At 42.6% G+C, this 23,836-nt stretch overlaps 1 protein-coding gene across 3 annotated transcripts in view; it reads right to left on the bottom strand.

Annotated features, from left to right (window-relative positions):
* Positions 1–23,836, bottom strand: part of ZNF516 (zinc finger protein 516) — a 121,879-nt gene that overhangs the window by 21,549 nt on the left and 76,494 nt on the right. For all 3 annotated transcript variants that reach the window (XM_081205777.1, XM_081205776.1, XM_081205778.1), the window contains exon 3: positions 706–2,163. In XM_081205777.1, the coding sequence (XP_081061903.1) occupies positions 706–2,163 (1,458 nt within the window). The remainder of the gene's footprint in view (positions 1–705; positions 2,164–23,836) is intronic.

The following is a 23,836-nucleotide window of genomic DNA, read 5'->3' as shown; positions in this document are numbered from 1 at the left end:
AGTGCTGACAAGGGGCTCCCACCCTCCCAACGCCCCTCATCACTAGGGCCAGGAGCTGAACTTGGTTCATGTTCAAAGGCTGCTGAAAAGCGTCCAGGGCTGGATCTACACTGACCTGTTTAACGTTATTTGAACTGTAAGATATATTGTTCTCAAAGGTCACAGAGCATACTTGTAATTTAAATCCTCTCTCTTACCTTGTTGTTGGTTTATTTTTGTCAAAACACTGCTAATTGCTCTGCAGCACCCTCTGGTGTCGCATTTTAACAACAAGAATGTTAAAAGCAACGCATCATTTGTCCCTCTGCGTTACCACAACCCTTCCTTAACTTTTTCCTAACATTAAAAACATGAGTGTAGATCCACCCCAGGATTCTGGTGCAAAGGGCAGTGAATGATGGCATGGCCGGCTATACCATTGAGGGTCTCTTCCGAGCCCCAATTTCCAAATTCTCCAAGCATCACATTCTCTAAAAGGTATGTTTATTGCACACAAAACAAAAATGCCATGGAATTTGAACCAATAGAATTCAACAGGACTTACTCCCAGGGAACTAACTGGAGTAAGGTTGGGATAGTTAAAACAGGGGAGGTAATCTGTTTAAACATGGTGGTTAATACACACCGTTTTCACAAATCCAAAATGTCAGCGATAGTCGTTAACTGAACAAAATACCATGGAAAAGCAGTTATTAGAACTCTTACCAGCATGGTCCACTACAGGGCTATTGGCACCCCATGTTTGGTAGAGAGTGGCGAGATCCTTGGGAATGGAGGTCTTAAAGATGTTCAAAATGTCCAAGCACTTCTCGTGTCCTTCCGATGGTGGCTCCTGTTTGGTGGAATGTACAGGTGGGAGAGGCCCTGCTGTGTTTGGCTGGGGCAGCATCAGAGGACTTGCTCTGGACCCTGCTGTATAATTGACCAGGGCCCTCCCCTCGTTCTCTTTCTTGGTGTTCGGATCTTGCTGAGGCACAGGTGGGTCTTCTTGCACAAGGTATGGCTCAGCTTTACACGGGGGGAGGTACTGAGGCGGAGAGTAAAATTTGGCCTTCCCTGGTTCTGAAGCGCAATGCTTGCTTAAAGGGACAAACCCAGCACTGACTTGGGGAACGGTATACTTCTCGGAGAGTTTGCTGTTGGAGGGCTGTGAGTTGGGTTTAGAGACAATGACCGGGGAAGGCGCCAAACTTACGCCAAAGCTCCCTGCCTGCAGCAACTTGGAGTTTGCTTCATATTTTGCTTTCACTTGGGGCTGTTGGGATACTGTGCTGTTTTGCTCGTGGGTGTGGTTCAGTTTGGGCTGCCTGTACCCATCCGTGCCTGATGACCGTGGACCATAGCTACCAGTGGGCAGTGGCGCATCCTTCTGCATAGTCCCAGGCTTAGCAGTCATAGCAGAACCAGAAGAATTATTTTTAGATCCCGGCAACCCACTTGGCACCTGAAGGCGTGTGAATCTGCTGACAGGCAAAGGCTGGCATTCTTTACCACCAAGAGCAGGAGGGGGTCCGGTGCGGCCACTTCGTTGCATGAAAACGGCGTTGTGTTTTATACTCTTGAATCCATTTTGAAGAACCCAAGGGGGAGCCACAGAGTTACAGCTGACCTTGTGACAAATTCTTTTGTGCATCCACAGGACTTCTGGGTAATAGGTCTTATGACTGCAGTAAGGGCACGGGTGGACAATCAAAGCAGCCTGTAAGGTTGAGGTAAAACTCGTATTGCATGAATCAGCCCTGCTTGACTTCTCACTTAGATCTAATGGAATCTTCTCTGGGAAATCTGCACTGTCAATTAACACAGAGTCTTCACACATATCAGGAGGATTCTCCTTAGAGCCTTTGCCCAGCGGGGTTTGCAAATCTAGTCTCACATCAGAATACGTTGGACAGAGTCTAGAAGCAAAGTCAACAGTCCTACTGGAGCAAGGGAAATTGTGGCTTTGCTGAAATGCCGATTTCTTTAAATCCAGGGAAATTTTGCAATCCACATATTTTGGAAAGGGTTCTCTGGTCTTGTTTTCTGGTATAGATGCCACCAAAGACAGCTCTGTTTTAGATTCACTGGCATTGTTTTCTCTTGTAATGTTTCTCCCATGGTTGAACTGTAGGGTTGCCAGAGGAGCTTCTTCAGAAAAACTGCAGAGGTACGGCTTTTTACCTGGAAGGCACACATAAAAACAGAATTACTATGAAGAAAAACACATGCAAGATGCAGGTTTTCTAGATAAGTATCAGAGAATGGGGAAAAGCTTCTTTGGGTTGGACAAATTCACAGCATGCCACTGCAGCCCCACTGGTGGGTGATTCTCATGCACGCAGTGAGCTCCCGCCCTCCACAAGACTTTCCAACCTATTGCTTTCAGCTCAAGGAACCACCACTGAAAGGAACTGGGAAACATACAAGTAGTGGATTTCTGTGTGCACTGCTTATTGCAAAAGTACAAATACCCCACTGACACAAGCCCACAGTGAAGCTATCATCATCATCATCATCATCATCATATCATCACTACTATTCTTACTACTAATACATCTGTTAGTCACTTTATAGAGAAGCCTCTAAGTGACTTATTTTGATAAAATGCAAACTGATAAAATCAAGTGAAAACCAGACACTTTAAAGCAATATGCAATTCCTAAAATGGCCATCCCATTACACAATCAAAATGCTAAGTCCTTCCCCACCCCACTAAAAGATGAGCACCAAAGAAGAGGCTTAGCTACTGAAGGCCTGAATAAACAAAAAAGTGTTGGCCTGGGACCTAAATATTTAAAATCATGGTGCCAGATGGGTTTTCCTGGGGAGAGTATTCCACAAACTGAAGTGGGGAACACATCACTGAAAAGGCTCTTTCACATTCTTGTGTTGCCAGCCTCTGAATCTCCCATGGAAGGGGTACATGAAGAAGGATCTAAGACGATGGCCAGAAATGAAAAACAATTTGAAAATCGTTGCAAGCTAAAATTGAAGACCAAAGAGCAGTTCACAGAGTCCTGTGGGCTCATTTTTCCTCAGGGTGATTTTTCTCAGATACACACCTGCATCAGATAACACAGGGAACATACTGTGTGGGCAAATGATACATATACTTTGCCAGTGATTTCTGCAACCATGGTGATGTGTCTGGGCAACGCTGCAATTGTGGACATTCTTGCTAAGTGTACCAAAGTATTCCTGCTTCAAATGGTATTTTCCTAAATACCATTTAGGAAATACCGACCAGAGAGGACAGTTCACCCAGAGAGAAAAACAACCCAAAACACATGAGCCAGTCCTAAGGTTGTACTTACTTTCCTTTGTATAAAACAAGCCCGAAGGATGCCCCCAACCAGCTCACAGGTCCTTGTATGATCAGTGGAAACAGTTGGTCCTGGCAAGTATTAACCACTCTCAATTCCAACCTGATAATTGCCACCTGCCCAGATTTTAACTTGTCTGAATTAATTTTAGAATGTATTTTAATTAATTGATGTCTGTTTTTATGTATATTGTGTTGTTTTTATGATGTTAGCCACTTTGAGCCTGGCCTCGGCCGGGGAGGGCGGGATACAAATAAAAATTATTATTATTATTATTATTATTATTATTATTATTATTATTATCATCATCATCATCATCATCATCATCATCATCATCATTACTTCTGTTCTGCTGCTCCATTTCTAGTAGTGGGCAATACATTCCTTGAAGGTCAGATCTGCTGACCCTGTGGCTCCTGCTGCCTGAGGAGGTTAGTCGCCTCACCTTGCCTCATGGATGGGCCTGGCCCTATGGCTGGTAATATTCATGTTCCACATATATTCCAAGTGCTTAGAACTACTGAGATTGCAAGAATCAGATCGTAAGTGGTCTTTTCTGTATCTGCATCTGCTCTCTGCATCAACTCTAAAAGCAAGTGTTTTGGAAAGTCAAACACATCACTGTTGCTTAGTATAACTTTGGTACCACAGGCAGTGTTCCAACCCTGCCAAATGTGATCTGTTTTAGGCTGAGTGTGGGTTTAAAAAAAAAAATCAGTGTCTCAACTTCGATTTAATTTGGCCTCAACTCCAGTTCAGGCAAAGAGCCTTAAGCCTTTGTTTAATTCTGAGTAATTAGCTTAAAAATAACCCATGGATTTGCTGTCTAGCAGGGTTGAATACTCACTCGGTAAAGATCATTTTCTTTTCAAATTCTCAATGGGACAAGGTCCTTTGTATTTAAAGTGTTTTTTCCTGTTTTACAAGAAGTTAAGACTTCCTGAAAGCACATGCCCAGCACCGCTAGTTAAATCGACACTTGGAATCAAAAGAGCTGCCAGGGATTGTGAAATTTGACACTGCACATCTGTGTTATTTTTAAAGCACATCTGTCGCAGTTAAATGTTTTGAAGAATTGTAAGTCTTTCCTACTATGGTGCAGTTAGTTTGCTTTAAAAAGCTAAATAATCAACAGAAGTAAATAACTAACACTCCCGGTCAACTGCAATACAGTAGAGGAGACTGACCCTTTCCACTAGGAGTCATTAGTTTCAGTAATAAAGGCTTCCTCTAGACTTTGGTGCTTTACAGGGTTGGGAAATCACCTGCCATTAGAGTGACAGACAAGAATGGCTGATATCCTGTACACACTTAGCAGCCTTAGAGCCATATGATTCCACTGCAATTTAAGCAGCTTTAACTATGCACAGAATCATAGCCTTCCATGCACATCGCAGAAATACAGACTTTAAAAACTCACTAATTTCTGCCTAGTACTGTATGCTTTTCTTATTGATTTCCAAAACAACTCTACAGCTTCAAACTATTGGCCTGGATGTGTGTGTACTTCTTGCATGCTCCCTAATTTAAGAAAACTCTGCCAGTAAAAAAATTAATAAAAATAAACTAACATACAACTAACCAGCATACGCCCCACTTTTGTGCTAGTTTTTTTACTTTCAATGAGTTTCCCTGTCCCCATATGAGAGAGTCTAATCGGATACAATCACAACTCCTCACAACTCCACCATCTCATTTGCCTGTTTGTGTAAACTAGGCCTCAGGAATCCAGCTGTTCCAAGTAGTCTTTTCCACACTATTTCCACATTCTGAATTGGCTCTTGATTTATGATTTTAATGTCAATATCTGGACTAACATGGTGCCCTACAGATGTTGTGGACTACAACTCCCATCAGCATGGCCAACAGCCAGGAACGATGGGAGTTGTAGTTCAAAATGTTTGCAGGGCACCATGTTGGCTAACCCTGCTCTAGACGTTTGGAGGAAACCAGCAGCTGAAAAGAATGCCACATTTTTTAATATGGTAAATTATCAGCTTTTACTGAGGCAATTTATTCCGGAAAGATCTTATATGAGAAATGCCTTGATACTTCCCAAGCCAAAGCCCCCCATTTTTCCCTAACTCCCACAACTCATCCTTGATGTCAAGTAGTTGCTGGAGGTGCTGCAGAGAATAATTTTTAATGAACTATTTTAAGTGTGCCCCTGGTAGTATTACTCAGAGTTCTCTTTATTGACCAATCAAGAGACCTACGAGCAAAAAAGAGTTGATAATGAAACGGCACAGGGGGAAATGTACTGGCTTGAAGCATGTGGAAGTTTAGATTATTTTAGGAACCAGGGTTTAACTATATGAGGCTAAGAAAATCTGCCTTGTGAGGGATACAATTCTGGAGTGGGTGTGGAATTTTCCCAGCCACTTTTAGTAGGATACATTTAGTAGGATACATCCCCACACCCCAGCTTACCTACTAAGGCTGAGGATTTCAGTATTCGGACACTATTTCCATAATGTCAGTCCTATGACTTTCAGGTCATTCATGCCAATGGCCAAACTTACTCAGTAGGGAAACCCAATGCTACTCATTATGCCCAGACAGAGGAATAATATATAAATCTTTATTGCAGTCCAAAGACCCATAGAACAATTTCAGAACAAAATACAGTTAAGACAGCCAACCACAAAAGAGAGAGGAACCGAGGCGATCATTTTGTTTTTTCTCAAACTTGATGATCTTTGTTTCTTTTGAAACAAAGCCAGTGTAATATCATTAGACCTGTCATCCAAAAGATGTTTAATATGGGAGGCTTCAGATTTTCCCGGCAGATTTGCCAGTAGGGGTTTGATCAGTTGGTCCCTTGCTTGCTCGTACTGCCCACAATGCAGTAAGATACGCTTCATGCAGTCGACGTCCTGAGAACATAAACAAAGCCTATTCTGATAAGGGATGCCTCTCAGCCACAGATTACATGTGATCAAGATAGCAAGTCGCTATGTGAAATGCCCCAAAGCCTTTGCCTCAGATGATCCAAGAGGGATGCCTCAGATGATACAAGAGGGATGGTGGCAGTCCAATCGAGGTGGCTTTTCTGGCCATAGTTTTCAGACATGGGCTGATAAACTCGACAGAGGAATAACTCATCAAGCTACATCTGTAGGACAAGGTATGCCAACCATTGTTCCATTGCAATGCTAGTGCACAATACCGTATTTTTCGCCCCATAAGACGCACCGGCCCATAAGACGCACCTAGATTTTAGGGGGGGAAATAAAGGAAAAAAAATTTATTTCCCCCCCAGGTGCGCTGCGCTAATCCAGAAGCTTGGGGCAAGCTGAGGTCAGCACGCCCCAAGCTTCTGCGTGCCGGCAAGCAGTCCGCTGCCGCCCCAAGCCTCCCGCACCCGGCAGGAGGTCCCGCTGGGTGCGCAAGGCTTGGGGCGGCAGCGGACTGCTTGCGCGCACCTAGAAGCTTGGGGCGTGCTGAGCTCAGCACGCCCCAAGCTTCTGCATGCCGGCAAGCAGTCCGCTGCCGCCCCAAGCCTCCCGCACCCGGCAGGAGGTCCCGCTGGGTGCGCAAGGCTTGGGGCGGCAGCGGACTGCTTGCGCGCACCTAGAAGCTTGGGGCGTGCTGAGCTCAGCACGCCCCAAGCTTCTGCATGCCGGCAAGCAGTCCGCTGCCGCCCCAAGCCTCCCGCACCCGGCAGGAGGTCCCGCCGGGTGCGCGAGGCTTGGGGCGGCAGCGGACTGCTTGCGCGCACCTAGAAGCTTGGGGCGTGCTGAGCTCAGCACGCCCCAAGCTTCTGCATGCCGGCAAGCAGTCCGCTGCCGCCCCAAGCCTCCCGCACCCGGCAGGAGGTCCCGCTGGGTGCGCAAGGCTTGGGGCGGCAGCGGACTGCTTGCGCGCACCTAGAAGCTTGGGGCGTGCTGAGCTCAGCACGCCCCAAGCTTCTGCATGCCGGCAAGCAGTCCGCTGCCGCCCCAAGCCTCCCGCACCCGGCAGGAGGTCCCGCCGGGTGCGCGAGGCTTGGAGCGGCAGCGGACTGCTTGCGCGCACCTAGAAGCTTGGGGCCAGCTGAGCTCAGCCCGCCCCAAGCTTCTAGGTGCGCGCAAGCAGTCCGCTGCCGCCCCAAGCCTCGCGCACCCAGCGGGACCTCCTGCCGGGTGCGGGAGGCTTGGGGCGGCAGCGGACTGCTTGCGCGCACCGAGAAGCTTGGGGCCAGCTGAGCTCAGCCCGCCCCAAGCTTCTAGGTGCGCGCAAGCAGTCCGCTGCCGCCCCAAGCCTCGCGCACCCGGTGGGACCTCCTGCCGGGTGCGCGAGGCTTGCAGACACTCGCCCGAAGCAGGGGGAGCCCTCCAGAGGGCTCCCCGTGCTTCGGGCGACAGGCTGCCGCCCCAAGCCTCGCGCACCCGGTCGGACCTCCTGCCGGGCGCGCGAGGCTTGCAGGCATTCGCCCCATAAGACGCACCCCGATTTCCCCTTCATTTTTGGAGGGGAAAAAGTGCGTCTTATGGGGCGAAAAATACGGTACTTTATGAGATGTTGCAGAGATGCTGGAGCCATAGAAAAGTTTAGGAGCAACACTTTGAGAGATTCCACAAACATACCTACTGTATCCCTTAGCACTTTTTATGTGTGTTTGTGGTAAGCCACAATCTGGTGCAACCTGAAAATTACTAAATGCTGCACTAAGCATTTAGGGAAGATTTACGGCAACCTTGCTCATCACAGGATAATTGTAACTATTAGCTATCTTAAACCAGCAGTTGTGGTTCAAGCTTCCTTACCATGTGAACATAGTTACCTGTCAGCAAGGGTAAGCTTGAAACATACAATCAGCTAAGGTGGTGGTTACGGTCTTGCAGGACGGTGGTTCACATAGGTCACCTGGCTAAATGGGATGCCTGAATTGTGACTGGGGTTCCTGTTGCAAATGATATTTAATCAGTCTCACACCACCCCAGCTTCCTGCTTAAATTGATATTGCACATGGTTTTGCAGCATATTTGGCTACATTTTTTTACTATGTTCGCATTTTTAAAAACAGCTTGCACACAAAAAAGGAGGGGGCTACCAACACAGTAAATGCATATAAATAATAACATGTTGTTAGACACTGTGTTTCGCAGGGTTGTGGTGTTTATTGCTTGGTTGGCGCTGTGAATAATTTGACACTGCTGCTTATAATGTAGAACATATAATGTGCCATTATCTTTTACTGTGTATTACACATGCACACACACACACACACACACACACACAATTCACAACAACAACTTCTAACATTTTGCATTTTGTGGATATCATGTTATACACTAGGTTGCTTATTATGTCACTACGTTGTAAATCGCCCTGTTGGCTTTTGACAAAGCGTGGGATGTAAATTTCTTAAATAAATAAATATTAAATAAATGAAAAACCAAAGTGGGCTCTGATGACTTTTAGAGTGACACACTGATGGAAGCCTAGTTAAGTCAAACAAGTTGGGCCTAGGCTCATTTTACTGCTCAGTAAAAGTGAATGAAAAGAAAGTCTGACCTACTTAAGTGTAATGCCACAAAGAACCTCAGAAGATTTCCTAGCTGTTGAACAAGCATTTCTGCTTTGTATTACATGGCTTTTGGTTATTATTACATTTTATTGCTAGACCTCTGGCTCTGTTTTGATTGGTGATGCTGCCTGCAAGATTTTATATTTTGCTGTGTTATCTCAGAAAATGGGAAACTAATACAGATGGCTTTTATTGGCAGCATGATATTAAAAATGAAGGGCTTTAATGCATCCAGAAAACCTGGTTAATACTTACATGAATCTTGGATTTTAAAATATAAAAAACATAAGCAAAATATTGTAAAGATATCAGATTGCCCTAGTTGCCTTTCCATTCTGGTTGTGTTTGTTTGTTTCCTGTCAGTGTATTTCTCCCAAGTATACATTTAAAAGACTCTAGTTTGTTCCACTTTGCTGAAGACATGCTTCTGATTTATTTATTTTTTTAATCTAAATGCCATCTAATCTAAATGTAAACAGAAGCTATCATTTTCGATAACTTTAAGCAAAATATTTGGAATGCAACTGGACAAAAAAGGAGGGTGTATTTTAAATGTGTTTGTCTTTCCTTTCCCCCTCCCCAATGCAAATGTGGAACCAAATAGTCAGTCTTAGAACTATGATTAAGAAATTAATGTTTGGACATTCAAATTTTATTTTTAATAGAAGGGAAGGTCATAAAGGTTATTTTGCTCAGCCCCTTGCATTTAATAATAATAATAATACTTTATTATTTATACACTATCCATCTGGCTAAGTTTCCCCAGCCACCCTGGGTGGCTCTCAACAGAATATTAAAAGCACGATAAAACATCAAAAACTTCCCTACACAACAGCATCCATATATAACATGTTGGACCACTCAATATTCAACAGCATTATAGCCCTCACCTGATAGTCATCTTTAACCAGAGAGAGCAAAATGAGTCCAGTTAGTTTACCCAAGTCATTATAGAATGAGAGAGGAGATACACAAACAACCTATGCAAACTCTATAGCAGCAACAGAACGCCTGCGGTTGGTTGCATTGCTGCTGCTTACCAGGAAGCAGACAGTGAGGTCAGCACAGTGCAAAGGCACTGGTGAGAGCACTTGATTGGCTCTGCCAGTGCGTTTGCACCACACTGACCTTGTACTTCTTGGTAAGCATCAGCAACATGACAAACTGGGGGTTGGGTGAGTGCAGAGCCCCGCCATGCTACCCACTACGTGTACTGCTCTAATACTGAGAATAACTCAGCAAGTCCCCAAACTAATCAATCACTTTTCACTGATCTAGACCACTTTTACTGATCAGAGGAATCAGTATCATTTAATTTTTAAAAAACTTGACTTCATTATGAGAAACAACGAACGCTGCATCCTCAAAGCCCAATACCTTCTGATCTTGATTGTGATCTTAATATCCATCTTTTGATGTTCAGGAGCAGGATTACATATGTTCATCTTGATAAAAACGCAAGCCCAACTGAGATCTATGAGACTTATTCCCAAGTAAGTGAGTACAAAATTGCAGCCTAATAGTTAACAGCAATTGAGAAAAGAAATGCAGTTAAGAACGAACTAATCTCGAACCTTTCTCTCCAGTGAATCATAAATATAGGTATCCACTGTATAGCAGGGGTGGGCCCACAGATAGAAAATGTCTCCATTCATCTTCTATAAAGACTGCATATGTTCTACTGCTTTAGCTGCCTTTTTTATAGGATGTTTGTTTGATTGTACTGTTTTGGCACTGCTAGTTTTATTTCACACCACTCAGATGTGTAATACCACTCAGATGTGCATACCACTCAGATGTGTAAAGAGCTAAAGGTTGAGTTAGAATTATTATCAATATTAATATTAGTAATAATATTCATACATGCCTCCATTCTACAAAACCACCTGTGCTATTTTGTAATTCACTATCCATACTTTATATAACCCTTGTGGAAATTAGATCCAAGTACATTTTCTGCCTAAATTATTTTTGTTTCTTTTTTTTTTAAAATACTTTTAGGTATTATTTTACTCCAGTTCTAGGGTAACCAATGCTTGCTTCAACTATCCCTTTAAAGCCCCACAGTCCTTAAAAAAACAAAACAAAACACAATACTGCAACAAATGAGGAAAAACAGGTGACACACACAAAGCCGAAAGGAATTTACATCTCATAACATATTTGAATCTTAATCTCTCTAGCATTGTCTAAGTGGACACCTGGTGCTTGTGGAAAATAAAAAGCACTAAACTCTTACAATTTGGGCAATGGAAAACATGAATGGACAACCAGCAGAACAATTCAATAATCTGTTCTGTTCCGGGCTGCAGGCAAGTGTCTGCTCCTTTGTTCCCAAATGCTGACTATGCTAGGGTTGCATTCTGAGACCACTGGGCTTTATCAATAAAATTATTTCATTTTCAAGAATAACATTTTCAGGAAAATGAGACCTTTCTTCTTCTTCAACATAAAACTCTGGAAATCCTTCCTGCAAGGAATTTCACATTACGGCTAAAAGTATAAATTTGTGAACCATGGAATCATAAAGGTAGGCATTAATCTTGCAGTCATAACACTGGAACTGTTAGAAGTTGAAGAAAGAAAGGGGTGCTGGGGGGGTGGATAATGAAGCAGAAGGAAGCAAATGAAGGTGTCCAAAGTGTGCGTGTGGGGGGGGGGGGAGCTATTCTTTACAATGCTGAAAATGCTAGTGAAAATGACCAAAATTAAAGCAACTTTATATTTGACTATTTCCTATGAGCTAAAAAAATAGACACACTTGCTTTAGTCACATGATGCTGTACACAACTGTGCATTTCTTTCCACGTGGAAAAAGTGTCATCTGTGAAGTGGATCCTTATTGTGAAAAATCTACTAACACAGAGAACTGCATAAATGGTTCTTAAGTAAAATGTTTGGTCTTCCCTTTAAAAAGCACAAGGCAAAAGGAAGAGTTTAGATCCCTGCAAATAAAATGGCGCACAGTTTAACAAATGCTGTTTTGAAATCAGCCACCAAATGTTCATATGAATCCAAATTACTTTTAGGCTTTTTTCCCAGCCTGTATTTATTTTTCTTTCCAGTTAGTATGGACCAAAAATGAAGTTAGAAAAGAGTAGATCACTTTGCCATCTCCATTTTCAGTCCATGAAAATGACCACAGAAGGAAGATAAGCTTCAACAGAAAAACAACAAGCATGTTTTATCGGGAAGTAGGCATGAATTAAAACTGCGAAGTCGAATTGAGTGGAGTGAAACAAGGAGTTTCTATTGGACCAGCTACGAAAAAGGAAAGTTTACATGAGAGAGGAAGATGTCAGTCTTCTTGTCTGGAGACAGACAATAAGTATGTCCCACAGCTTTGCTGAAGACAACACATTTTAATGGCTTTTGTAAATGTTACATCTACATAGGTAACTGGTAAGTGTATTTAATGTTTAGTTTTTAAAAATAATAAAACGGAATAATAAAACAATAAAACGTAATGTGTAACAGCACGACGTTGATAAGCCTTGCTTTAGATAACTGCACTGTATTTTGCCTCTATTCTTTCTCCCCTCCTTTCCTCTCAACCTCCATAAAGTGGCGAAGGAGACAAGCTTGTGTTTTGAACTTCAAACGGAAAATTGTTTCCTGAACACCGTGTCTTGAAAAAGATAAGAGGCAAGGGTAGTATGGGAAGAATGTGCATAACTGCAGCTACATGTATCTAGGCTTAGTTTCTGAAGGGGTGCAGGGCGTGAAGGCAACATATCTCACCAGCTTTTTCTTGTTGTAAGTTTCCTCGCTGCAAGAAGCCAAGTTACAGGGAACCAGGCAGAGGGCATTCTCAGTAGTGGCACCCACCCTATGGAACACCCTCCCACCGGATGTCAAAGAGAAAAACAACTACCAGACTTTTAGAAGACATCTGAAGGCAGCCCTGTTTAGGGAAGCTTTTAATGTTTAACAGACAATTGTATTTTAATATTTTGTTGGAGGCCGCCCAGAGTGGCTAGGGAAACCCAGCCAGATGGGTGGGGTATAAATATATTATTTTTATTACTAAATTCTGAGGTCCTATTGATTTTCAGCCTTTGGCCAAAAGTTGATACAGCTCTCTATCATGCGTAGGGGGACTCTTGTGAGCTATGTGCAGCTACCATACCAATCTCAGTTCTTGTAAAAACGAACCACTGGATCTACTCAGATGACCTGTCACACTAGTTAATTCTAAAGGTTGAACAAATACTGTATACAGTTGCATTTCCTTTTTCCTTTCATCCCAGCATCCACCATTTTCACCTTTGCACAAGAACTGAGGAAAAACAACGATAACTATGTGTGGCATAAAAAAAGAAAGAAAGACAAAAGACAACCCAGCAGCAAACAGCTTTCAAGACCTACTACGAAACTGTCCTGGTGACAGCCTTACTAAGATTGCCAAAGACATCAGCCATTTACTGGCAACTTCAATAAGCTCCTTTAAGAGTCAATGGGACAACAAATCTATGAGAGAATCCTCCTTGAAGCAGGAGAGGGTTCCACTTCTGGGTGCACTGACCTTTAAATTTTCCACCTCATTATAACATTTTCAAATCGGGGCCTGGATTTTAAAGCTCACAAAAGGGGAAATAATCATTTTCTGCTAAACACTTTGGAAATCACAGAGGAAAACAGCACGTGAACAAACAACTTTTTCCTTAGAAAAAGGAAGTGCATTTTCCCACAATTCGTAAACAAGTGTTTAGTTTATTTTAAAAAAGGCAAAGAAGCCAAAAGAATTCAAGATCACCAGAAGAATGAATAAAGTCTAAAGAGGAAAGGAATGATGGGGGGCGGGGGGGATAAAAGGAGACACTAATCAATACCAAAATGTCACATCAGATTTGTTCTAAAAGTGGAAGGCAACATTCATTTCACAAATCACCCATCGGAAAGATTTTTTAAAAAATAAAAATAATGCTGGCACTAATGTTTGAGTGAATGAAAACAAGAGCAATCTGAATTTTTGCCATCCGGTCTTTTTCAGATATATACAAATCCCATGGTTTTGTTTTGGTTTTTTTTTTAAAAAACCACCCCTAAAATAAATTCATCCACATGCAGTAGTATTGATTCTACCGCACACTGGTGAGTCGTAGGGGCATGCAAAAGTACATTCATTTTAGTAGATGGGAAAGGGTATCGTTCAAAGATTTCAGTGATGGGCTACATGCAGGATTCTTCCCAAGGATTCTGGCTGGGAATAGTAGGAGGGAGGGGGGGAGAGAGAGGCCGTTTTGGAAAGCACAAAGAAAATGCTGAAGCACACTGCCACAGCCTGGCTCAAAGTGGAAGTTTTCATTCTGGAGGGAGGAGAAAAAGAGAGAATATCAAAGCTTTTTTTTCTATTCCTAACCCACTTGCTAACCTGGGTAGAAGAAAAACATTGTGACAAAAATATGCTTTTATTTTCACAGCATTTCACTTTCACAAATGGTTCAAACTCTTGGATTGCACAGCTAATCATTTAAACATTAGAGAGCGCAAGAAACTAAGCGGCTGCAGCTCTGCTGCATTTCTATCTTTCTCAGCCCTTCTTCAAGGCTCCAACAACTGAACCTGAAATATAAAAAATAAAATAAAAATACAATGCATGTGCTCTACCCTTCTCCATCAGGAAAGTCCTGGTGCCTTCAGCACTAAACACAAGATATGTGAAAAATGTTGCGTATTTCCTGGGAACGCACTGCATTCTGAAGCGGGATATGCATGCACTGGAATAGAGTTAAGAGTGAAAAAGAATGGGACTGAGTCAATGAGATGCCACTACATATATTTTGCCCCTTATAAATTTGCCACATTATCTTTATGAAAGCCATTTGAACATTGATTTAAATAAATTAACAAGGAAGTAGTTGCGTGTGGAGGTCCCCAAGCCACCCCTCAAAATAATTCACAAATCACACATAAATTTTTGTTTAAGGTTTTTGGCATAGTTTTGGCCACAACTTTATTAAAATACATAATCTGTGAGTGGTTGCTTAGGCATTGGTTATGACTATCTGTCCCCCCGCCTGGGACAGAACTGGCTTTCCGAACACCCTCGGAAGCCAGTGAAGGAAAAACTATGTTGGGGATTAGTTGAGCTGAGCGACTGTCCCTCACCACTCACCCAACCAGCTCCCCAAGGCTTGCCGGCCCTGGTCCCATTTCAGGGATTGGACGAAATCGTGGCAAGCCCCAGGATTCCTTTAACGGAATTCCCTTCCACACCACCACTGGAGGGGCAGGCACAGCCTATCCTGACCCCTCCTCCACCAATTTTTATAACCAATGCCTAACCGCAACCTTACAAGTTGTGATGAATTGCTAAGTAGTAGGCAAAACCAAATGGCACCAGCCAATCAGCCAAATGGACAAAATTCCTACTGGGCCCCTGCCCCAAGGGCAGGCAACCCCATGACAGGCATAGCAAGGTCAACCGGAACACAGGGTGGGCGGGCGGGTGATCCGATGCACTCTGTGAAAGAGAAAGCAAAAGCCGAGTGCCCCCAATATTTAAAGCCTTTGTTCCCACCCACCCAATTTGCAACATGCAATTTGCCCCAGCAACCCGGTCATCCAACCGTTGCTTCAGGCAATAACCATTTAACCTGCCTGGCAACAGAGGGTTGGCCTGGCAGACCCCACCGCAACACGTGCTCTCATTTTAGGGAGAACACGCTTTACTGAAATACGTACATAAATAAAATGCAGGCTCAGAACGCTCCAATCTGTTTTGTTTCAGGATCCATTTGTCTGGGTTCATGCAAGTTTTAAGTGGCAACTCATATACTGTCCCACTGGGTAATCATATTAGTCAGAAGTATATCATCCAATGTTTCTGGAGAGCAAGCAATCCAGGTCTATGTGGGCACTTAATTTACACTACTTTGTATATAAATTATGCTGTGTGTTCCCAGCACTATAACCTCTTCTGAGCCACTCTGGCCATGCTAAATTTATTCTAGGAAAGGTAGCTAAACGCTGTTAAGCTTCACAATTCAGAATCTTCACTCCATCTGCAAAATGGCTCTATTTTGTACTGTCAGGTGCTGTCCAAAGAAGCTGTAGCTATTTTATTAGCTCCTCTGGCAGCATGGCTTAGAAGTGTTATATATCAAATGATCACACTGGGATAAACAGAACCTATTATTACTATGCCCATACTATGTTAGTGTTCTCATCTGCAATATAATGGCAATATATAATGTTTTCATATGTGTATTTTGAAAGCACGAGATGATTTCAGATTCCCAAAGCAAAAGAACCCAGTGAAATTCAGGTGTTAGGTCACTTTTTGCCCTGGAAATACATTCCACCTTCAAGTCACATGAGCTGCTTTTCTTTCTTTTTTAAGCACACAAGTGAAGAAATACAAACAGAGCACCTGTAAGCAAATATAAAAATAGCAAAGAACAGTTAGGGAAATAAGTAAGCAGGAAGCTGATGAGAGCCACATTTACCAAACAGGTTCACCAGTAATCTCAAGTGATTTCAATCTAAAGTAGGTGACTATTTATGCTGGACAAAAGTGCTGAGGTAGGAGAAAATTAACATTTCTACAGAAATGTCTACTCTAGAGGGAATGTTTAAGCAATACCCAAAATGGGGAAGGAGGATAGTTTCGTTTCAAATTAAGACAGATTTGTTTACAAGTCTGAATGAGAACACTCACATTCTGAAATAATGACTCAGCCATCAGTCATTAAATGAAATTTCAAAAATAAAGTAAAAACCTTTAACAAATGTGAGCTAATATCGCTCACGGTTTCCAGATATTCAGCTAGGTTTTACTCACAGCAGACCTACTGAAATTAATAGACTTAACTTAGCCACGTTCATTCATTTCAATAGGTGTACTCTGAGTAAAACTGCCACCCATTGTGTGCACTCCTTTCATTGTGAGGGCAAAATTATTTTACGGAGCAAAATCTTGTAGCGGAGGGCCAGCTAAGCAGGTGAACATCAGACCAGTTGATGGACCTGCCTTCCCAACTCTAGCAATGCTGCCACTTTCCGAAACCAGGCTGGGGCATAGTGTGGCCAGGCAAGGACCACACGGGGCACCAGTAGGAGTGCCAAACTAGCAATGACCACCCCACTACTTGGTACCAAACTCCTTCCTCTGCCCAGCCACTGTGAGGTTCTTACTGGAGAAATTATAATATTCTGCATGTGTTTGTGTCTGCAGTTGGTTGTCTATTGCCAAACAGAAAGCTTTCCCCTGGCCCAAGGGAAAAGAACAAGTTTTCCTTTTTTTTGTGGCACCATATTTTGATAACCATCTCGTCCACCCATTCACTTCAGTTTAGGCCGTGTCTCTTTGTGGGTCCCAACTTCTCTACAGACTTAGGCCTCAAAGGATGGTGAAGCTGTTTACCTAAGTGCCTTTCCAGTCTCTGCAGTCTGTTTTAGGGCTATGCGAAGAGAAATGGAACGGCATACCATCCCACTGTATTTAAGTGATGATCAGACTTTCTTGTACCTCTCTTTAGCTCAAACTACCAGGTTTTAGTGTCTAGACCACATTTTTAGAAGCAAGGCTGCAATTCTGGTGAGGAAAGGTCTGGAGACAGACAAGTCTGGCAGAACCCACAAACTGACACACTTCCCATTGTGTAAGCTGGTCTCCATAAATCACTCAGCTTGTTTAGGTGTCAGAGACTTCAAGGACTGCTGCAAAAAATATATAGTCGTACCTTGGATCCTGAACGCCCTGGAACTCGGATGTTTTGGCTCCCGAATGCTGCAAACCCAGAAGTGATTGTTCCGGTTTGCGAACGTTCTTTTGGAACCCGAACGTCCAACGGGGCTTCCGCAGCTTCTGATTTGCTACTGGAGCTCCCTGCAGCAAATCAGAAGCCACGATTTGGTTTTCGAACGTTTTGGAAGTTGAACGGACTTCTGGAACAGACTCTATTCGACTTCCAAGGTACAAGTGTATAGGTAAACACAAGGACAAACCATGAGCTGTGAGCCACAGAAGAAGCCTTGGTTACAGCTCATGATTAGTCTGGATTTGGACGGCACACTAAGTCAAACCATGGTTTAGTTTAACACAGAAGCAGAATGGCCAGAGAAGAGCAAAGCAGTCACCATCATCTGTCCAGAAACCCACTCATTGAACCAGGCCAACAATATGTGAGAGGGATTCAGGTGATGTTTGGGGATTGCTTTAAGTACAAGTTACACTTGCCTGATATCATTACACAATAGTGTTAGTGTTATGTTTGTTCGAGTTCCACCCACCGTGACTGTATGCACTAATATGAGTTTGAATCTTGTAGCTTGTCAAGCCCACCCTTCATGTCCTGATTGTGATGTAAAAATTTCCATTTATAATAACATTTGCAATTTTCTATTTGTATAAGCGTAAAGCCAACTTTACAAAGGCACCAAAAGTTTTCTGCAATTCCCCTTCCAAATTGTTATCAAGCAACACTTCTAATGACTTCCCTTCTGAACATAAAACTTTTGTAAAACTTCATGATGAAGGATCTGCCATACACCAAGTATTTTCCTGTTCCTGAAAGTGATTTTCAGAGTGTGCACAGAATTTTTACTGCTGTTGCTATGGCTCATAAACAGCTGCAATTAACTAATAAAAAGTTGCACAGTGCCCAGATTCCTTTGTGGGACTAATAGTGTGCAAATCTTAAAATGCAGTGTATTTGTCGCTAAAAGTCTGTCATAAATAAAAACCTAAGATTCCTATGTATGTAAGATTCTTTGTGGCATTATGTTTCAGTATATTGCTGCAGAGTACAAAGAAATCATTGATACACACTAGAGAAATGTGACCTTGTAAAAAGCCTGGCTGTGCATTTTGTTAATTGTGTGTATGCACTGAAACAGTTTATTACCGTTTAAAAATATCAAGGAAGTTAAGAATTAATTTCTATTTTAAAAGTAGTATCCCTTTTATAATAAGTTTTTTCTTTTTTAAAAAATTGCTAAATGTCTGTAGTGCATGCCTCTGCAGGAGAAAAAATTCAGAATATAAGCAATCTTTGTTAAGAATGTAATACAATAAGACACTGACATTCATTCAGAGGGCAGCTGCCTCAAATTTATTCAGCTGGAACTGCACTGTACCCAAAAAACCACTAGATGGCACCTATTCACAATTTATAATCCAAATTGCAACATTTTCCCTTTGCATGGTGTGTGGTCCTAAGTTCCATCGAAACACAACTGAAAGTATGTCAAGCTTTGACCAATAAGTGGCATCTAGAAGGAACCTGCCACTGTCTTGGGAAAAAGCAACAAATTCATTCAAAAGTCAAAAAACATATATTCCAGCTATTGTTTCTTAATGTAACACTTCCTAATTTAATATTTCTCCATTTTAATTCTGCAAAGCCTTGAACAAATTCGCGCAACCCAAACTACACAAAAATATCCTTGAAATGTATTTTCAATCTAACCTTAAGTCAAGCAAGAGAGACATTCTTGCTGTATTCCAAATTAGCAAACCTCCAACCCCCTTCTCAGTTAAGCATTTCAGAAAATTACAGCTGACGTCATGATTTAATTAGAAATATTGTACAAAATAATGATGTGCTGAAGAATACCCAAGCAAAACTAACATGTTATATTATTTGGCCAGTCCCCTCGAAGTTTAAAAAAGAAAAGAAAAGAAATGAAATGAAATAAACAAAGCAATAAAAAGAAAGGAAGATTACTGAGCAGAAATAAGTAACAGGTTTGATTTTTGAGTGAAGGAAGTGTTGCTGCTGCTGCCTTTGAAAGTTTTAGACACCTGACAGGTTTGAGGGCAAGGGCATGAGAAGAACATGGGAGAGGAAAATAATCAATAACGGATGACTGTGAAATCGCCCTGTGCAATGGTGACTGTTTCTCTCTTGCCCCATTTACTGCAAAAACATCATAGCACTCAGGGACACTCAGCAAGTGTTATTATAAAGAACAAGGGGGGGATGCATACCATAAAACAGATTAAGATCCTTTACAAAATAAAAATCTCCATGCACACATCATGTATTTTGCCCAACTTACAATGTCTACAAGAAGCTCAAGGGAATCCTCCCTACAGCTAAATGACTTGTATCTCCACATTACTCCCATGAGAGTTTTCCCTTCCTCCTGTTTGGATTTCCTAGCAACACATCGCCAACAGACCCCTGATTCTAGTGCTGAGCTGAAGTATTCAGACCAGGGTTGTTGTTTTTTTGAGATGCTTTGTGGGCCTGTAAAAATGTTCTCCCCAAAGATTTTTTTCCCCTGGTAGGCTTCTTGGATCAAGGGACATTTCTGTTAAGAAGGCAGAGGGATGGGAGATGTGCCATAATAAATACAAGGTGGCAGAGGGTTGCATCAGTCTTTCTATTTTAAAAAATCTGTTAAAAGCTTTGCAGTGGTTTCTACCAGCAGCTGAACTGCAAAGAGCAGCAGGGATCCCAGAAACATTCCTTGCTGAGAAATGGTGCAATGGGGGTGGGGGTGGGGAAATTACTCCCTAGCCCAGGGAAGGAAAATTCAGCTTGTTTTGCATCAGGTTCCAAAAAATCAACTTCACAGCTTTGGAGCAATTCTTGATCCACCCTTGGCACTTGAGGTACAGGTGTCCTCAGTGGCACAGAGTGTTTTCTAGGCTAGTATGCCAACTACATGGGATGCGGGTGGCGCTGTGAGTTAAACCACAGAGCCTAGGGCTTGCCAATCAGAAGGTCGGTAGTTCAAATCCCCGGGACAGGGTGAGCTCCCGTTGCTTGGTCTGCAAGAAGCAGGTGCTATGCTGAAGGTGAGGGCTCAAAGCGTGCCTCAGCTCACAACTTAGGTGGAATCTACACACATATTAAAAATGTTCTGAAAATGCTTTTTTAAAAGCGTTTTTAAAAATACATTGAATTTTCCATATGGCTCACCATCACCATCTAGTGTCACATTGTATACTGCACTTAAAGCACACTTAAAACGTTTTATTGGCAGCTGTATAGCTGAGTCCATGAAGGGATGTGGGCAGTGCTGTGGGTTAAACCACAGAGACTAGGACTTGCCAATCAGAAGGTCGGTGGTTCGAATCCCCGCGATGGGGTGAGCTCCCATTGCTTGGTCCCTGCTCCTAGCAGTTCGAAAGCACGTCAAAGTGCAAGTAGATAAATAGGTACCGCTCCGGCAGGAAGGTAAACGGAGCTTCCGTGCACTGCTCTGGTTCGCCAGAAACAGATTAGTCATGCTGGCCATATGACCAGGAAGCTGTACACCGGCTCCCTCAAGCTGAGCGCCGCAACCCCAGAGTCGTCCGCGACTGGACCCAACAGTCAGGGGTCCCTTTACCTTTATGCCAACTACAACCTCTCCTGGACAGTCTGGCAACAAGGATCGATGCTCTGGTAACACCTTGTTTATACAGTTATTATGTATTATGTATTGCACATGGGGTTATCCCTGAAGATGACTTGGAAGCTAGCTGAAGATAAACAGCCAAGATTTTGACCTTACTAGGCTGCTGGGAACACATCCCACCAGTTTGGAGATCTACACTGTTTGCATGCCCTTCATGATGCCTTAGGGAACACTTTCTTCCATATCAACCTGCCTAAGTCCACTGGGCCCATCACCATCATAGATCAAGCATATATTTCCCATTGGTTGTGTCACCATTATGGAACGTCCTGTCAATGGCTTTCCATCGGAGAGCCACTATACTATGGTTTGTTTTGTAAATATCAAAAGGATGCTGTGCCTTGAGAGGAAGTAAACTGAAAAAAAGTTTTCTACCTTGTAAATGTGATTACTGTGGACAAATGTATAAGGAAATGTTCACACATGTAACCAATTTGTTAGCTAGATTCTTAAAGGCAATACAGAAAGTTGGAAGGTGGAGGGTACAAAAAACAACAACAAGCAACTAAAATTACTCTCTGATGTTTGTAAGACAGTAATAGGTTGCACCCAATGTAAGGGGTAAGGTAAGGTAAGGGGACCCCTGACCGTTAAGTCCAGTCACAGATGACTCTGGGGTTGTGGCGCTCATCTCGCTTTACTGGCTGAGGGAGCCAGCATTTGTCTGCAGACAGCTTCCAAGTCATGTGGCCAGCATGACTAAACCGCTTCTGGCAAACCAGAGCAGCGAACAGAAACGCCGTTTACCTTCCTGCTGGACGGTTCCTATTTATCTACTTGCACTTTGACGTGCTTTCAAACTGTTAGGTTGGCAGGACCTGGGACCGAGCAACAGGAGCTCACCCCGTTTCGGGGATTCAATGTAGCTCTGAGTTAAAGTCACTTAGCGATATACTTGGTCCACCAAAATGCTCTGTGCCAGCAAAATGTTTTTGTGCAAGAGAATGCAAAATCTGCTTGCTGGTGGCCTTTCGCACAATAGATTGTGCAATGGGTTTCTGGTGGTGCAACTGTTGTGTTAGATTCCTCTGTTGCACAACCTGAAGACTCACCCATTGGACAACACAAAAGCCCTTGCGCTAGCAGACCAAGAACAATGGATACAGCCCAATATGTTATCTACTAATACTTCATCCTTGCTCAAGACTAAAATGGGCTGAGAACTTCAGTCAGTCAATATAGATACTGAATGCCTTCTGCACAGAAAGTGTAATGTAGAAAAAGTGGATCAAAGCTAAGTAAAAACTTCATACACATACACACACACACACACACACACATGCTTTATACAAATATTCTCTCATACTCTATCCTTATTAATTTGATTGTGATTTTGTTGTAAAGAGAAGGGAATCTCTTTATCTTAAACACAATTCAGCCCGGTTTGTAAAAAATAAATTAAAATAAAATTCTTGCTGCCATACAAGGAAGAAGACAAGGACGGCCATTGAAAAGCATGTCTAGACACAGCTTTGTGTATGTGGAGCTGCGGGTACCATTTTTGGTGGTGCCATTCCCAGCCATTCCCACCCCAGTTGGGTTCCAGAGAATAGCACTGAAGAACATCATTTGGCTCCATGGCACTTAAGCTTGGGTTCATCTTGTCCCTGATATTGTTTAACATATAAAACCACTGGGTGAAGTCACCTCATCAATCTGCGTGTGACACCCAGCTCCATTTCTCTATACCATCTAAATGAGGTGAAGTTGTGCAAGCACGGAACATTTTGCCTTTCCCATCCAAACTAGGCTGCTGGAATGAAGAAAGCTAATGAGGACTTTTGCATCAGGTTCTGAAAGGACCCAGCTCAGTTCTGTTGCAGCAAATAAATTTCTAGGGTCATGATGTGCTTAGGTTCACCCTGTTCTTTAATTCTACTAACTACATGTCTGGCTCTGCTTGGGGTTCTACGGAAAATGGAAAAAAAAAGGTTGGATCTACTGACATCTGCTCATATTGACACAGACAATAAATGGGTGAAATTTCTAAATGTCACTGAAAGTTATTTTGCTATCATCCCATCACAGTTAAAATTATTTTTTTCCAAGAACCGTGCCTGTTTGCTCTCGCATAACACCTATAGCAATAAAGGCAGATTATTCATTCACTAGGAACGGCAAAATATTTTCCTGCTATCCAGCTAATCTGTTCTTTAAGCAAGAATAGGACTTTCAAAGATGATCTTTAGATTCAGATTAAGCACTGAGCTAAGAACAGCAACATGGTATTTCTTTGCCAAAGAAAATGCGGTAGGTGTTTTCTGTCTGCATAGATATAATCACTTCACAAAATACCAAGAGCAATATCATTGTTTCGCTTATCGCTACCGTGGAAGCAAAGCAGAAACCAGCTAGAAAGTGGAGGGAAATGAAGAAGGGCACCAGAACAAAAAGTCTTGGTATTTTATCCCTTTGCACATTGAAAGAAAGTGAGTGGGGAGAAGCTACACTTTTTTAAAAAAAAAAGGATGGAAGATCTTCTGCTTGGGAATAATGAGTAGTCCAGTGGCCAGTGTATGGCCTGAAGGCATATGAGCAGGGATGGGTCTGTTTAGTGCAGTGTTTCCCAACCTTTTTTGGGCAAAGGCACACTTGTTTCATGAAAAAAATCTCGAGGCACACCACCATTACAGCCCCGTGACGTCAGCGCGCAGCGTCACGC

The sequence above is a fragment of the Podarcis bocagei genome (assembly GCF_964188305.1).
Source record: "Podarcis bocagei genome assembly, chromosome: 8".
In the NCBI taxonomy this organism is placed as follows: Eukaryota; Metazoa; Chordata; class Lepidosauria; order Squamata; family Lacertidae; genus Podarcis; species Podarcis bocagei.
This window is presented reverse-complemented; position numbering and strand designations above follow the sequence as displayed.